This window comes from Pipistrellus hanaki (genome assembly GCF_964339955.1).
Source record: "Pipistrellus hanaki genome assembly, chromosome: 12".
In the NCBI taxonomy this organism is placed as follows: Eukaryota; Metazoa; Chordata; class Mammalia; order Chiroptera; family Vespertilionidae; genus Pipistrellus; species Pipistrellus hanaki.
In genome coordinates, this window is record NC_140514.1 from 24,198,135 (window position 1) to 24,211,048 (window position 12,914).

The window sequence follows — 12,914 nt, forward strand, 5'->3', positions numbered from 1 at the left end:
TTAAAAACTATTAGTCTAACTTTAAAATATTGTTTCTATAATTGAATATCTGTAACATATTAATCCAAATTATATAATTGCTATATTTGGTCTGTTAAAAAACCTAAAAATGTAATATCTCTATTTTTTAATGAAACTAGTAATCTTTTATTGAAGTCAATACCTCCTCAAATGAACCAAGTAATTACTAACTGATTAGATCATTTACCTCTATAAAGCACTGCTATCTTTAAACATGTTATAACTTATAATAAAGAGGCTTTTTTAATTGGCAATTAATGAGCAGTTAACTGTTTTCCTTTTATATTTATTAATATTATAAAATACATTAATTTTTATTTCTTCATTTGTAGGTACTCAGCTTGCAAATAAAATAGCTATATTTTCTTAAAACATAATTTCTTAATATACAGCAGTTACTAATTGATAAAATACACAAAACAAAGCTGATCATTTTTCTTTTTATTTTGAGATACATCTGGTTTACCTAGGAACTTAGGCAACTGTAATTTAATGATGAAACAAAACTACTAAGAAATATATCCGGTTCTTTCTAACTTTATTAATGAGAATGTTTCAACTCTGATTACCCTAGAATGCCCTCTTCTGAATTACTAGAGGCCCAGTGCATGAAATAGTGTGCAGGTAGGGTCCCTGGGCCTAGACTTCGATTAGGGCCATCTTCCGCCCGCTTGCTAGTCCCCAGTCCTGTCCCGCTGCTGCTGACCCTAGTTCCCCATGGTTCCCTGTTTGCCATCTAGCAATCGAAGCCTGCGGGCTGGGGGAAGAAATTGAGAGGTGGTCAATGCACCTCATAGCGACTTGTCAATCAGTTGTTCTGGTTGTTACACCATTATGGTCACTGGCCTTTTATTATATAGGTATAGGATTTTACTTGAATAAAATAGTCTATCAATTGTTCTATGCTTCATTTATTCTATATATGATTCACCTTAACTTGCTTATCTATAACGATAAAAGCATAATATGCTAATTAAACCAGATGTCCTTCAGGATGAAGCTGGGGCTGTGAGGGAAGCCTGGGTTCTGGGTGCCAGAGGGAAGCTGGTACCCGCAGCAGGGGGAGGAAGGCCTACTCTTATATGAATTTCGTGCATTGGGCCTCTAGTTGTTAAATAAACATTAAACCAACAACCACAGTAACTAATCACCAGTGAGATATTGGAAAAGATTATCAAATGGAGCTGCTGAGCAAGAATAAATCTAAAGTCACAAGTGTTTATCCAAGGTGCTAAATGTTATTATCAACAATCTTATAAACCCAAACAAGATAGAAAAAAATCAACAAAATACTCTTTAAGCCACATGCTTACTAAAATGTGTTATTCCATAAGGGCAGGTTCTTTGTTTGTTATTGCTACGTTAGTGCCAAACCAGTGTATTTCACATGGAGGGTGATCAATAAATATATATTGATAAAGATCCTCTTAGTCTGTCCATTTTACTTTGTGGCCAAATGCAGAGAGAGAGAGAGAGAAAGAGAGAGAGAGAGAGAGGTGGGAAGGCGGACACATATATTCATCACAACAGTTAAGAATTTACAATACAATTTTTTATCATCTCTCTTAGGACATTTTCTCTTCCTCTATTCTTTCCCTCCACCTTTTCCTTCAAAATAAAATTCAGAATCTATTTTCTTCTTTCTCTTGTAAAAATAAATTAATAGTAAATAGGATGCTGATACAACAGACTTTGCTTTCTTTTATTCTCTAATTCTGACACTTGTCCGTTTCAAACACATGAAATAAAAACAATTTAAAAATAATTTTGATCATTCTCAGGTCTTTAGAATATGGGTTTCTAGAGAAATAATGTATTTGGAAAAGCTTTATATGGCACCTACTGAAGACACTCTTAAAAACAAAAGGAAACAATCTATTTTGGACCAAGGAGAACACACAATCTAACAACAACAGATTACTGACAAAGTAATACATGTCAATCAGAATGTAATAGCATTTCAACAGCATTCTAATAGCTTTTCATAAAATTTAAGCTCTGTGAGATAGGTAGTTCACTTGTTTTCTTATTCTTCCATGGTGCAATGCAATACCTAAATCAATGCCTGATACTTGTTAGGCAATCAAGAAGTATGCCTTGATTGAGTTTTAATATACTTCCCTGTTGTACAAATTCAACATTTAAAATGTTTTTCAAAAAGTGTAGACACAAACTTGAGCACTAAACTCACTTAAGTGCAGTCTAGATGAAGGCAGTTAGCCACGTATCATACGAAATATGTTAGTCCAAGCCAGATTTTAAGTACCATATGTTGGGTCTTTTTCCTCAGGTAACTAACAGTATGCATTTCTTATAGACAGTAAGAGAGTATACCTATTGTTCACCATAGAGCCACATACCTACCAACTCAAAGCTTTATGACTTCCAATACAATAGACCTTTTGTGGGTAATTTCTAAAATTTTCAAATTTGCATTCATTTTATTTTGATGAAATACCATGCTTGAACAAATAAGGCCTTTCACCACATTCAACTAACTTGTTCATTTAACTTAAAAAGCGAAAATCCTATGTAATTAGCAGATAACCCTCTCCGCCTGAGCTAGACTAATGTCACTGAATCAAGACTATCAGCAAGCAGTGAACAAACCAATACAAAGCAATCTATAAGAGTCCAAATCCCACATCAACAGTGTATACACATTTCATAGTTAAGCTGAGTGCACTGTATTAAACAAGACTCAAAGAAAACCGTAATGCCGGAGATCAGAAACAATCACATTTCAAGAAAACTCCCCCTTTCATAACCGCAGGTCCACCACGAAGGAATGAAATCCGCACTTACCTGGCTAATGGGCTCTTTCGTAGGGGGCTTTCCTCTTCTGGCTGTGCTAGTGGCCAGGGTCGTGGTGGTCTCCATAATGGACGTGGACATCTCTGACTGCATGGCAGTGGCTGTCGACTCAGTTGTCATAGAGGAAGGCACTTCACCAACCAGTCTCACATTTCCCACTATGGCGATGTTGGCATCATTTTCAGCTGCCATATTCAGAACTTTCAAGCCATTGTAGTAAAGCCCAGAGAGCTGGCCCTGGAAGGGCTGGCCCTGCTCTTTCCCGCCAATTATTATGGTTGCTTGGCTATTGAAGATTGTGAGCTGACGCCCTGTAAAAATAATATTACATACATGCAAAAATGTTGATTGTGAACTCTACATTCTACAAAGGATGATAAAAAACAGATCTTTCATGGGGTGGATAATGAGAGCAATAAACTATAAGAGAGGCATTTGACTCATAATTCATTGCTGATAAATGAGGTGTCCATGAAATGCATAATCATTGGCAAATACTTGTAAAATTCTCAACTCATTGTAAATGTAGTGCTTTTGCTAAAAGACCAATCAAAGATACGTATTGTCAATCAATTATTAGTGGGTCCCTTACCCTTTTACCTCAAGATTTATGCTGTTGGTCTCTTAAGTGTAAACTGTTTAATTAAAAAATGTGATATATCTAACATTTCAAGTATTTGTCCTTCTAAAATTACCACTGGTAGAAACTAATCCATAGCAGCTGATATCTAATTTTAAATTTCTGGTAAAAATTTCATAATTCCTTAATGGCCACAGGTATCTATATGCTATTCTTTAGAAATGTTTATTTTTTTTTTAAGGCAATAGTCCATTGTTATTGAATTGTTCTATTTGTTCGGTAATCACATTGAAAAGAAATGCATGGTTTACACTGAGCATGTCAGAGACAAAAAACTTACAAAATTATTTTTCTGATTGGCTTTCAGCAAGTCTATTAAAACAAAATAGAATGAAAAAATAGCTTCAGATGTAAAAAGCGGCTTCAAGAATGATACACAAACCGATGGAGAAATTATGGCTCATTTCCATCAAACAGCAATCCTCAGCAACAGTACCAATATCATCAAATTGAGTATCCAGTTTTAGCAGAGTGTTCTCTGCTCATAAAAAGCATGCACACAACTTTAAGTTCAGTTTTAATTAGGGCTTGTTCCCAAATGCTCTTAGAAGGTTGCAAACGTTAAAGGGACTTCGTTTTTGACTGGCAATCCATATTGCCCACTATTTAAGATGCCTAGAGTTTAAACCAAGAGTTTTTGTTTGTTTGTTTTTGTCAGGACCGTAATAAAGATATCAGAACTACATATATTTTAGTTAATAATTTAAAGGCTGGAACATGTAATATAATCTCTGAATGATTTATCATTTTGGGTTAATGCTTGATGTGAGTACCTTCATAGATTGAGTTAGTGGATTATATTTAACAGTCCCTTTAACCTTAAATTTACAGGGTAAGATTATTAAACAGCTGGTACGTCTAAAAATGTATAGAAATTATTATACAAGGTATGCAAATATTACTCTCTGTATTTTACTGTTTTAAATTTGTTTTTAATTTAGTTTTACGGAAAATTTATTTTTTATGTTTATTAGTGTTACAATGAAGTACTACTTGGTTATGTTCAAATTATTTTTTTATTTGAAGTTTTAATCAATGTTTTTTACCTTTGTCGAGTAGCCATTCATCAACTACTCGACCAAGTCGATATGGAATTCGCTGTCTAGCAATCGCCAGGCGCTCGTTATCATTGTTTCCTTTAAAGTTTAAAGAGACATTTCATTGGTTAAAATCTGTAAGGTCAAAGGTTAAAAGTTAATACTTAAAGCTTGAGCTATACAGTTGCCACATGATTTTTTGAAATTTGGAATTTTAAAAAGTGCTACCTAGAACATTTCATGTTTCAGACTTGTCATTCATTCATTTATTTTATTTTAGCAAACAAAATTATTCCTATGTTAATTGAAAATTAGAAATCTGCATTTGAGCTAGGTTATTAAACTTATGTTATAGACAGACCCGAACAACCAATTTAAACAGCATATAATAGCTTTACAAAAAAATGACCATTGATCTCAGGGTTTTGTCTTTTTGATGTTTCTTATTATCTAGTTAAACATGTTCAGGTGAAACAGGTTTAAGTTTTCAAAATACATTCAACCTCTGATTCCAGATTAGTAATTTATGAACACCAAACTTAATAACAACTTTGGCACACTGAAGCATATAAAATAGGCCTAGCATACTTTATGTCCTAGTAAGAAAATAGAAATTCATATTCATCTCATTTAAAGAAACCACAGAGACTGGATAGTTATTGTATAATACATACAAATTAGTTTATCAATCGCTTGGACATCACAAGAGAATATATCTTGCATCATTCAAATACGTTATTATAGGAAAAGGCTTTGACAAAAGTGACTTTGAGTGCCCTTCAGTTTCATTTAAAGCTTAACATGTTGACATGTATAGCAATTTGAAAAAAAATTATATGTATGTTTTATATCTTCAAATGTTTGCTTTTATATTAAGCTAATCTAAAGAAAGCATGACAGCTTAAGGAACAAATACAAGTCTCAAACAGTGGTCCCTATGCATAGATCTGAACTAAGTGTGAGCCTGGCTTGTTTGAACAAAATTTTTTTTTCTGACAGAAACACGTTTAAATTGACCTTAAATAATTCTTGCAAATATGTGTTTTCTCCACTTAGAAAGAATCTAGGCTGCCACTCAGTGCTACATCATGTATACTGAAAGTTTTTTACTCCATAAAAATAAACTAACATGAAATTTTAAGCTAAGACATTTTGGCAATAACTTAGATAAGGCCTAAGAAACAAGTGGTACTGATGCCCACAGCAAAGACTGAAGCAGTTTGCTAAGGAATAAAGTAGATATAAATTTCTCTCATCTTTAGAATAATTTGTAAGTGCTTTCATGTACTACTCTTATTAAACACTATACTTATCACAATAAACCCACCACTATTTTGCTCACAAATTTTAGAGGAATAGAAAAGTACTATCATTTAGATCTTATAAATTTGTCCTATGAATATATATATATATATATATATATATATATATATATGTGTGTGTGTGTGTGTGTGTGTGTGAATATATATATTCACATATATATGAATATATATATTCATATATCTGAGCCTTCCCACCCCATCTCATGGCTGACAGTGTCTTGCTTTCCTCTTCTATCTTCACAAAATATATATATGAAACTATTTCACACATTAGTATTTAATTTAAAATGTAAATGTCAAAGTAGAACAAAATATAAAGTTTAATAAAAACATTTATATCTACCTCTCTGTATTATGTAATTCTTAAAATGTTATAAAATATTTTATCTTATTAGAATATATTTTTGGTGTATTAAGAATGAAGACACAAAAAGAATGATACAAATAACTTAAATTCCAAGCCTATCTTTATTTTTAAGAAGTATGCAAAAAATTTGCTTTCTTTTTTTGTGTGCTTGCACACACATATATTTGGAAAAGGTATGTTAAAATTTAATATTGGTTATCGTAGGAAAATGTGATTATTGATGAATATGTGTTTTTGACTTCTATCTGATTGATGTAATAAACATGTCATGTGCATAATTTGATAAGCAAAGATGAAATGTTCTTCAAAAACGCATATTCTTGCTATATAGACTTTTCTGTTGCTCAACACTCATTTCAATTCACACTGTTAGAACTTGCCTGGTGACTTTATAATTACATGGCTCCTCATGATATTTTTCATGCCAGAGTATTTCCATCATCAGGAATGATCCATCATTCCCTCAGACACCACCCAAATCTAGAAAGCCAATCATCTCTTGCCCAATTATTATTTCAATATATTAACAACGCTCTCTGCATCCTCTGGGCAATAAATTCCACCCATGCTCCACATGTCAGCCAATACCTAATCCAGCAGCAAGTCTAACCCTTTCCATCGCCTTCAAGATGAAATCTCAGATCTCTTAAGAAGATTGAGCAGGATTTCCATGATTTGGAGCCTTCCCATCCCATCTCATGGCTGACAGTGTCTTGCCTTCCTCTTCTATCCTCACAAGATTTCTTTCCATTCTTCTAAAGCTCTCCTCTTTTCTCTGGGCTTTTATACTTGCTGCTTCTTTTATTTGAAATACCCTTCCTCACTTCTACCCTATCCTTATCTGGCCTTAGCTAAATCTGGCTCATTAATGAAATCTTCTTGGCAAAAGCATTATTTCCTCAGGAGGTCTTCCCTGATGGCTCCATGTTAGATTAGGACACCTGAATATATATGCTTTCTTAGCACCCTTCAGAAACAAGCTTTGGCTTTATAATTGAATATCCAATAAATATTTTTCCCTTAAACCCCAAAGTTCCACGAGGTCAGGTATTATGGACAGTGTTTATTGTTGCATTCTTGATGCTTGCACAATACCTATCATATAACATCCTATGAAATATCTGTACCATGAAGTAGTGAAGGAAATCTTGTTTTTAATTCTGATAGTTTCTTTAGCACCACTTAAGCCTCAAGTCATTCACTAAATTAAAAAAAAAAAGGCAAATATTTGTGCTCATATAATAGATGATATGTAGGTAAGCTTCCCTTTGTACTTTCTAAAGAGAACATCATATATGTAAATTATAATTTTATTTCCTTAATGATTGTCACTGATTTGAATATCATCCATATCATTGCTTGCTTAAGAACAACTTCCCCAGGCCATAAAAAATAGGCAATTATAGTTATTGTTAGTTAGTAATGGAAGAGGAGAGAAAGGTCTAAATAATGCTGGTTAAGAAAATTGCAGGCTTAATATATTCTTTTTGAATGACTTTGAAAAAAAGGATACACACACACACACACATAATTGGCTCTCATATCTTTGGCACTCACATTCTGTGGCTATACTATCCCACAGTCCATAAATGTGAAATGCCTTCTAGTTCAGAGATGTTTTTATTAGCTGAAAAATGTGATTTTGAAATCAAAGCACAGATTTTATTCTTTGTTGAGTGATTCAATGGAAAATCAGATGCTGCTAACTTCAATTTAGTGTATGTTGATTTTTTTTCTCTGAAAATTATTTTGTTCTTATACTAGAACTAGTGGCCTGTGCATGGGGGGGTGGGGAGGGAAAAGCAGGAGGGAGTCCCTCAGTCTGGTCTGCAACCTCTTGAAATCCAGGACCCCTCAGGGAATGTCTGACTGCTGGTGTAGGCCCCATCCTGCAGAGACTACTCACCTTCCTACCTGATTGCCCCTAACCACTCTGCCTGCCTGCTTGTTTCATCACCCCTTAATCGCTCACCTGTCTGCCTGCCTGATTGCCCCTAACCACCTTTGCTTGCCTGCCTGATCATCACTAACAGCCTCTGCCTCAGCTTCTGCTGCTGAGGCTTCATCCTGAAGGACATCTGGAATGATTTCTGGAAGGTTATTTGGCTGTGTCCAGTCTAATTAGCATATTATGCTTTTATTATTATAGATTAAAAACTAATGACTTTCCTTATAACAAAATTATACATAAATATATTGTTAACCAAATGAAGACACATCTAAATAGAATACAGTGGCAATGTACTTTTACTGATAATTCCCAAAACCCTTCTACTATCTATATAGATAAACCCTAATATGCAAATAGACCCAATGGTGGAACAACCGTATAACCAGTTGCTATGATATGCACTGACCACAAGAGGACGTGCACAGAACATGGCATACGTCAGCAGCAGGCAGCAGAGCACAGAACATGGTGGGCATTGGCCATGGGATGGTAGAGCAGGTGAGTGCAGGTGTCAGACTATGTTGGGGTGCCGGTCGCTGTCATCGGGGCAAGCCTCTGGTGGTTACTGAAAATTCTTTGCTCCTGTGCACCACAGTCCTGCCAGGCACTCATACCTCCTGCTGGCACCGGCCCCGCTTGCTGGTGCCAGAGCTGCTGCTCACACCCTCTGCCGGAATCTGGTGCCGGCCCCAAATTGCTCAGCACCATCAATGGGTGAGAGTAGGGGTGTCGAACTCAATCAGAGAAGGGGCCAAAATCTAAAATCCAGCCTAAATCGCGGGCCGAATGGTTTACTGAACAGTCATAAACTGACAATGTCATAAACTGACAGCGGAGTGCAGTGATGACAGCGCGGTGCGGGCCACATTGCAAGGCCTGGCGGGCTGGATTTGGCCCGCTGGCCTTGTGTTTGACACATGTGGGTGAGAGCAACAACTGCCAGCCCTGGTCACCCCTCAAGGCTTCTCCACCTTCCCCTGATCCTGAGGGGCAATTCGAGCTGGCAGCTAACTCTCCTGCTGCTGGCAATGACCCTACTTACAACCATAGCTGCAGCTAGAGCCGCCACTCAAACCTGCTGCTGGTGCCCAGCACCAGTCCTCATTGCATGGCACCGTGAGTGCAAGTGGTGGCTGCTGGCCCCAGTCACCCCAGAGAGCTTCTCCACCTCCCCCTGCTCCTGAGGAGTGATCTCAGGGCAGCAGCTACCACTTGCACAGTCTGACAGCACTGGCCCCACTTGCAGCGCCAGCCCCACTCACACCTGCTGCTGGCGCTGGCCCCAATCGCTGAGCATCATCAGCACATGGAAGCAGTGGTGACGGGAGTGGAGCTGCCAGTAGGCAGGGACCAGGGCCAGGCCGGAAGGTGCCAGGCTGTGGTGCAGAGGATGGGCTGAAACCCACCCCTCTGCTCACCACAGCCTCTCAGCCTACAGTTCCTTTCAAGGTGCACAAATTCATGCACTGGGCCCCAAGGTGGGTATAAAATAGTTCAGATTCTTTAGGTTTGCCATAAACTTCCATTTGGCCTCAACTTTATGATTTTCATTAACAAGCCACATATGGAGAGTGGTAATTGAGAGATATTATTTTAAGAAATTGCTCAAAATGTATTTCATTTCTTTACAAATTCACGGTGAAATGTTATTTGTAAAATATCTGGTAGCTTTATATCTTTCATTTTATTTAATGAACATCTAAACTTTACATGCAATTTAAAGGACATGAAACAATCCACTTGATTGGGAAAAGTCAAAGAGAAATACAATTTCTGATGACCTTTTCTTTTCTTTGGAAAGGGTTGAGCTCTAATACAAAACATGCTGGTATATAGAGCTTTTGTTGATTGTAAAAAGAAGCAGGCTTAGCCGAAACCGGTTTGACTCAGTGGTAGAGCATCCGTCTGCAGACTGAAGGGTCCCAGGTTCAATTCTGGTCAAGGGCATGAACATTAGTTGCGGGCACATCCCCGGTAGGGGGTGCGCAGGAGGCAGCAGCACCATTTGAAACCAAAACTATTTTCTTCCTAAAGCTACTAAGTATACAATTAACCATAATTTGGCGTAAGTATACAATTAACCACCATTTAAACTATTACATCGATTTTTCTCTCTCATCAATGTTTCTAGCTCTCTGTCTCTCTCCCTTCCTCCTCTCTGTAAAATATCAATAATATATAAAGAATGTTATAAAAAAAAAAGAAAAGAAGCAAGCTTAGATTTATAGGAGAGATTAAAAGTATATTCAAGTTCCCGAAATCAAAGGTATTGATAAAGCAATAATGATCTTTTTGGAATTTTAAAAGGATCCAACAAGAATCTCAACTATTTATAAAACATACAAATCAACTACATCAGAGCAGTCTACTGAGGACATCAATTAGATTTGTGAAAATAGAGCCTCTCATTGAATAGTTAAAATATCATAATTTAGGCTTATTTTTTTTTCTTTATCCTCCAGTTAATTTTATTTGGATTAAATATGTTGGTATCTTTACAGAAAAGGTCCCCACCAACATATAGATCTCTGATGAAGTAATTTTTAGGCAATGAAACAGTATGTGAAAAACCAAATTAAGTTTCCTTTCTGATGGCTGAAGGATTTGGTATTTTTGACATGAGACAGGCCCCCTGTAGTAACACCACCACAATCAACTGATAGTCACAAGCTCTAAATAGAGTGGTCATCAATTTCTAAGGTACTAAAAGTAATGGATATTTCGATCAAGATTCCAGGGGTGAAGAATAAAAAGAAAAATCTAAACATTGAGACTTAGGGTGCAACATCCAGCTAGTTTAATTTCCATGTAACTAATGATATTTGGTCACACTATGGTATATTAGTTTTGTATGAACCAGTAGACTTAAAGGAAACAAGAGTAATTTCAAAGAATCAAGGTAAGCATCAAGGAGTAATAAAACACAAGTCCTTGACTTGGAGTTAAGTTTCATGGTGGGACTCAGAGAACAAAGGGAAATAAAACTGTAATCATGTTTTTATGACTATTGGTCAGTAGAGACAAGCTATATGAATTTCACTAATACATAGTATTTTCTTTTCTCATTTTCATAGATCTTCTCTCCTCATACATAATTTCTCCCTGGAAATAAAACTGTCAGTTTTTGAGATGACATAATAATATTCTTTGGCGGGGGGGGGTGGGGGGGTAAGAATAAGCAATGTTATGGACCCAAGATTGTTCAAACTAATATAAAAGTAAAAACAAATCCATTTGCCTGCTGAAGGTTCCTTATTTCCTGAGTTCATAACAATGGAAAAGGGAAGACATGAGGGGTGTGGAGAGTTCTACATCCTTCCAGAGAAGATCTTAAGTCTGGTTTTACACCTTTTGCTTTAAAATGAGAGTGTGGCATTTGGGTATGCTGAGGCCCATAAAGCAAAGTTAAAGTTTAACATAGTTCTGTAAAATTACTCTAGTTTTAAAAACAGCATTATCACATAATTTCCAACTAAATGCTTTATGTGTGATTGTCATGCAAACTATAAGATACAATACCTAACTTAGCTGGCAATGCTTCAAATCAGTGGATCTTGAACACCACTGACACTCCTCAAGTGAAAAAGTGTATTCTAATAAAATATTTGACTTGTGTATTACATTATTTGCTATATCATTAAGATGCATATGTAATATATGTTATATATATATATATATATATATATATATATATATATTCACACACAACACACATTTATTTTGCTTCTATTTCTTTAATTTACTCTTTGATCACTTATTTCTAAGTCTTTAAATTCTAGTCACTCTGGACTTCTTTCAATTCCTTTAACCAAGCCAATCATCTTCCAAGGTGCCATTCTCTCTACCTTACAAACCTCCTGTATCTCTGTGCCCTCTCAATGCTTCTGTCCACACACATGGGCAGGCGCACACAAGTATCGAAGTCTGTCTAACTCATTTTTCCTTTAAATAGTAGTTTATATGTTTCTCCAGAAAGCATTCCCTGTACCCATCAAACCCCCTATTAAATTAGCCTAGAGCCTTCCGTTACGCATTCTTACAAAATTTAGTAGCAGTACCTATAATCATGATTGAATGATTTCATGAAATTGATTCTAGATTCTAGAGTTCTCTACACGCAGGGACTACAAAATATGTGTGTTCAGAAAATAGACAAATGATGTTCTGAGTGGCTTTTATGTTTTATGCATCACGCTACTAGTCCTCACAGTGATCCCAGACCATAGGTACCTTTAAACAGAAAACCTGAGGCTCAAAGAGACAATATAACTAGTACCTTGCCATGCATCATAGGTAGAAGAACCATTTGAAACCAAAACTATTTTCTTTCTAAAGCTACTACATGGGATAGTTATTGAAGCAATGTCTCCAACAGCCTGAGCCATGAAGATCCTACGGTCCTCTCCTGTGTAATAAAAGATGTCATGGTCTTGTCTATACAGACTCCTGCCTTATAAAGTTTGGGGTGAGATTGCCATCTTGGGCACACAAAAAATCAATAACCTTCCCCAAATTCCTGAAAATGTATCAGGAGGGTATTTTTATTATTCCTATTTTATAGAGCAAGATAGTGAAGCAGAGATAAGTAAAGTGATCAAAAATCTACTACAGTTGAGGTCCAAGTGAGGAGCAGTATTTCATTGTTTTCCTTTAACAACAATGCCCTGCCATACATAGCCACGTGAGACATAAAATGGTCCAGGCATTTCTTGTCTGTATCGCTGACCTAGAAGACAAGCCCCAAGCATAATAGTATACCAAA

The 12,914-nt window shown here is 36.2% G+C and overlaps 1 protein-coding gene across 38 annotated transcripts in view; it reads right to left on the reverse strand.

The window, feature by feature from the left end:
* NRXN1 (neurexin 1) overlaps positions 1-12,914 on the reverse strand; it is a 964,391-nt gene that overhangs the window by 110,915 nt on the left and 840,562 nt on the right. For 26 of the 38 annotated variants that reach the window (XM_084900742.1, XM_084900740.1, XM_084900739.1 and 23 more), the window contains 2 exons: positions 4,522-4,611; positions 2,827-3,146 (listed from right to left, as the gene is read on the reverse strand). In XM_084900742.1, the coding sequence (XP_084756868.1) occupies positions 2,827-3,146; positions 4,522-4,611 (410 nt within the window). The remainder of the gene's footprint in view (positions 1-2,826; positions 3,147-4,521; positions 4,612-12,914) is intronic. The other 12 variants (XM_084900752.1, XM_084900751.1, XM_084900749.1 and 9 more) reach the window with 1 other exon arrangement.